Genomic DNA, 4,741 nt, shown 5'->3' on the forward strand with positions numbered 1-4,741 from the left:
ATGGATAGTTCGCAGTATCTGCCGAGCCTCTGCAGGGGTAACACATTTTAAGTAAGGTCCTAAATAAGATATCCTATACAACTGATTGTGCACTATGGCATATTTTGCAGCATTCGATTTGATCTTTCTTGCCTCATCCCTTTGTTCGGGCAAAACACCATCTCGTATATACGCCATAATTGGATCTATCTAGCTCAGCTCATATGGTATGACATTCACTTGCCATGGATCCGAGGTCGATGGTTCCTCAAGGATAGATAGCTGGCATAATACACCAACCGGAATCACCCTTGCCAATGTTTCGCCTGAATTAGACGCACTACAGGCCAACCGATCGGCATCTTCGTTATGCTCCCTCAGCAATTGAATGAATTTGATTTGATCAAAACTTCCTGCCTCGAATATAATGGCTGAACGGTATGCCTCCATCATTTCATTCTTGGTTCTATACTCCCTAGTTACTTGCCGAACGATCAACTGTGAATCACTGAAAGTGATTAAGCTTTTGAGTTTTAGCTCCTTGGCCAACTTCAACCCAGCCAGCAGCGCTTTATACTCTACTTCATTATTAGTTACCCTGAACTCAAGTCTGATTGCTTGGCTCAGCGTAGTGCCTTCTGGTGTTTGTAACTTGACCCCAATTCCTGCCCCATTTGATTTGAAGAGCTGTCAACGAAGAGCTTTCACGAAGATTCTTCAGGACACTCTACTAGCTCATCCATATCACACTCCAGTAAGAAATCAGCCATAGCTTGCCCTTTGATGGCTGTTCAGGGTTCATACGTTATGTCAAAAGAACTTAGCTCTATTGCTCACTTCGTCATTCGTCCGGACAAATCGGGCTTATGCAAGATCACCCTTATGGGAAATGTGGTCATAACAACTATAGGATGGGACTCGAAGTAATGCCTGAGCTTCCTCTTTGCATTTACCAAGGATAAGATTAATCGTTCGGCCTTTGAATACCTTCTCTCTAGCTCGGTCAATGTTTTGCTTACATAGAAAATTGGGAACTGCTTACCTTCTACATATCGTATCAGTACACCACTGGTTGCAATTTTAAAAACTCCAAGGCACAAGAAAAGTTTTTCACCTGGTTCTGGGGCATTCAAGACTGGTGGGTTCCGCATATATTCTTTCAACTTGGTCAGCGCTTGTCTCTGTTCATCCCACCAGGACTATTTTCCATGACTCTTGATTGTAGCAAAGAATGGCTTGCATTGGTCGGATAACTTAGAGATGAATCGACTCAGTGCCGCTATGCGTCCGGTGAGAGCTTGGACTTCCTTGACAGTGTTTGGTTTGGAATTTTTTAGCAAAGCTTCCGCTTGGGCTGGGCTGACCTCAATCCCTCTATTATTGACCACGTGGCCAAGGAATTACCCAGATCCTACGCCGAATGAGCACTTAGTTGGATTAAGCCTCATTCCATACCTTCGTAGTACGCCGAACACCTCTTGCAAATACTTTAAGTGATGGTCCTTCTGTTTGCTTTTTATCACCATGTCATCGATGTAAGCCTCCACCATCTTGCCCATTTGATCCTAAAAAATCTTGCTAAACAACCTTTGGTACGTAGCTTTGGCATTTTTTAGTCCGAACGGCATGACCTTATAGCAATAGATCCCTCGTTCAGTGACAAAAGAGGTTTTTTCCTCATCATTTGGGTCCATTGGGATTTGATTATAACTTGAATAAGCATCCAAAAAGGTCACTCGCTCATACCTAGTTGTTGCATCCACCATTTGATCAATCTTTGGAAGTGGAAAACTATCCTTCGGGCAGGCTTTATTCAGATTGGTGAAATCAATGCAAACTCTCCATTTTCTATTCCTCTTTTGCACTACAACCATGTTCGACAACCAAATCGGGTACTGTACTTCTCTAATGAACCCAGCCTCTAACAATCGATTAACTTCGTCTGCAATGATCTGGTTGCGTTCCAGGGCGAACCTTCTCTGCTTCTGCCTCACAGGCTTAACGCTCGGATCTATATTAAGAGAATGACAAGAGACAGAGGGGTCGATCCCCGGCATGTCCGAATGGCTCCAAGCGAATACATCTGTGTTCTGGGAAAGGAAATTAATCAACTGGCATTTTTCTTCCTCGGAAAGCCCTGAACCTACCTTTGTGGTTCGGTCTGGCCTCAAATGATCAATTTGAACTTCAACTAGGGGTTCCTCGGTTAGCACCGGAAGCTCCTACTCCCCGTTCGTGCTGGGGGGAGGTTTCTTTAATTGCTATTATGTACTAACAAATCAGATGGGAGCTTTTCCATTCCCTACGGCTTTCAGAGTCACCGAGTAACATTCCTTTGTTGTAACCTGATCCCCATAGATGTCAATCACCTTGCTCCTATCTGGACTCAGGTATCTCATCACTTGGTGCAGGGTTGATGGGACCTCCTGTACCCTATGAATCCACCCTCTCCCTATCAACAGATTGTAAGAGGGATGGATCTCCACCACCACAAAGCTTTCGACAAGCTCCCTTTCGGCTGCCCGGACCAGCAATTCTACTGTGCCAATTGGTTCAACTCATTTTCTATCAAATCCTAACAATGGATTCCCAGTACATTTGAGCTCTTTTGGCTTGATTTCCAGCCGATTGAAGGTGACCCTAGGCATAATATTGGCACTGCTCCCTGGATCAATTAGCACCATTCATACCAAATACTCTACCACTGTCAAACTAATGACCAGGGGGTCTTCATAAGGAATCTAAACTTGCATCAGGTCTGTTTTATTGAATCTTATCTGCGTTGATGCACTCTGCTGGTGCAGAGTGTTGACACTGCCTATTCTCCTCTTCATTTGTGCTTAGCGAAGACGTGTTTGGAGCAATTCTTCAGATTCTTCGGTCTGTGGTCGACAATGAATTACATTTACAATCCAAACGGGCTAAGCGTTATGGTGGTTCGACTTTTGATTTCTCTTGACTTGCTCAATTGGTCGATTCTGCTCTTGTGCTAGCCTTTGAACATATCCTGCAAACTCTCCCCTGGCAATCAGCATCTCCACTTGCTTCCTTAGGTTCCTGCATTCATTAGTCTGGTGACCAAAATCACTATGAAAAGCACAATGTTTAAATTAATCTCTCTGTTCAAGAGGTTGGCTGATTGGCAAAGGGGGGCGAAACTTATCTTTGTTTTCTTGGTATAGCCTTGCCAGCGTAACCTTGAGTGGAATAATCAACTCATCCTCTCTAGGCCTCTTCTCTGCCTTCCAGGACCTCTGACACTGCGATGGAGCTTATTTTTGCCGAATCTTGGCTTTGGACTTCTCTTCTATGGAGATAATAGATGTCTTCCTAGCGTTAGCTACTTCTTCTTCTTCCAAACACACGAAACCGCCAGCTCTCTCGTTCAGTTCGTCTATGGTCTGTGGTGTGTTCACCACTAGGCTTGTGTGGAACAGTGTTCCACGAGTCATTGCTAATTTAAACGCTTGAACTGTTGTGGAAGGATGGCACTCTATCACCATGCTCTTGGTTAGGTTAAACCTGGTAAGAAAGGCTTGGAGACGCTCATCCTCATGCTGCTTCATAGTGAACAGACTAGAGATATCTTTTGTTGGGCGCTTATTCCTATAATACTGGCTTATAAACCGATCACACAAACTACGGAAACTGTCCACTGAGCCCCTCGGCAGGTTTCTTGAACCAGTTGAGCGTCGGTCCAACTAAGCTTGTAGGAAAACAATTGCACATCAAGGGATCATTCTCCGTGTTTAGTGCCATCTTCAACTTAATGTGATATACATGATCAATTGGATCGGTTGTTCCGTCGAACAGAATGAAAACAGGCCTGGAAAACTTCCTCGGGCTCAGAGCATTCAGGACCTCGTCAGTAAATGACAAATCAACCATCTGTGCTGCCGAACGTAGGGCCTCATTCTCTCTTTGAAACCTTGTGATGATTCTTTGATCTGTAGGTTTTTTTTCCGAGCTCCTATAATCATATGTAGCCATTGAAGGTCGATAAGGTGGATTGAATGACTTTTCCTCAGTGAACTCCTTCTGCCACGGTGAGTTTATCTTGTGATAATCAAACTCCATATCCTATTCGTGATTGTGCCTTTCCTGATATAGATTGAAAGTTGTAGCTTCTTCCTTCCTGATCTGCTCACGATGTGGATCTAGATGTATAGATCCTTCTCGATCTTCAACTCGACGAGCATTTGGCGGTAAATTCTCCATCCTGACCTCCTAGCAGTGAAGATCCTCGTGGTTATACCCCTCTTGCTCACCTTGATATGCTTCATCAGGCTGCACACCTCTTTCACCCACCGGAGGCGATAGCAGTGCAACCGGAACTTCTCGGCGCTCCATTCTAGCTCTCAATTCTGCATTTTTTTTTCTCCGAGCTTCAATCATGCTCATCAGTTCATCAAGCTTCATCTGCTGGCCATTCTCCACTAGATTCGAACTCTCTCCTTTGATCATCATTCCGGATCTTAGCAAAGTCATTAACCGCAAATTTCTGATTAGATCTGAACTTCGCTAATGCGAACGCACTAGATCTGGATTCAAGCTTAGCTGAATTTCGACCATAATTGGCTAGATCTGAATTGCTCCAAGAACGAACTCGCCAAATTTAGCAATCTCAACAAATCTCAACTGCACAGCTCACCAGAACAAGTACAAATCAGAACTGTGTAGATCGAATGCCAACCTCTCAAAATCAACTGGAATCGAGATTTGGCCAGACAAATCACGATTTCACCAATTTTGATTCAGCCTT

The 4,741-nt window shown here is 44.1% G+C and overlaps 1 protein-coding gene across 1 annotated transcript; it reads right to left on the reverse strand.

The window, feature by feature from the left end:
- Positions 1-2,258: 2,258 nt before the first annotated feature.
- LOC132266348 (uncharacterized) lies at positions 2,259-2,663 on the reverse strand. The gene is made up of 2 exons (XM_059767201.1): positions 2,576-2,663; positions 2,259-2,518 (listed from the first exon to the last, which is right to left on the reverse strand). The coding sequence occupies exons 1-2, from the start codon at positions 2,661-2,663 to the stop codon at positions 2,259-2,261; spliced, it is 348 nt and encodes a 115-aa protein (XP_059623184.1).
- Positions 2,664-4,741: the final 2,078 nt, after the last annotated feature.

Source organism: Cornus florida, unplaced genomic scaffold (genome assembly GCF_030987335.1).
Source record: "Cornus florida cultivar Cherokee Brave unplaced genomic scaffold, ASM3098733v1 CherokeeBrave_3.0.0_Hap2_Chr07, whole genome shotgun sequence".
In the NCBI taxonomy this organism is placed as follows: Eukaryota; Viridiplantae; Streptophyta; class Magnoliopsida; order Cornales; family Cornaceae; genus Cornus; species Cornus florida.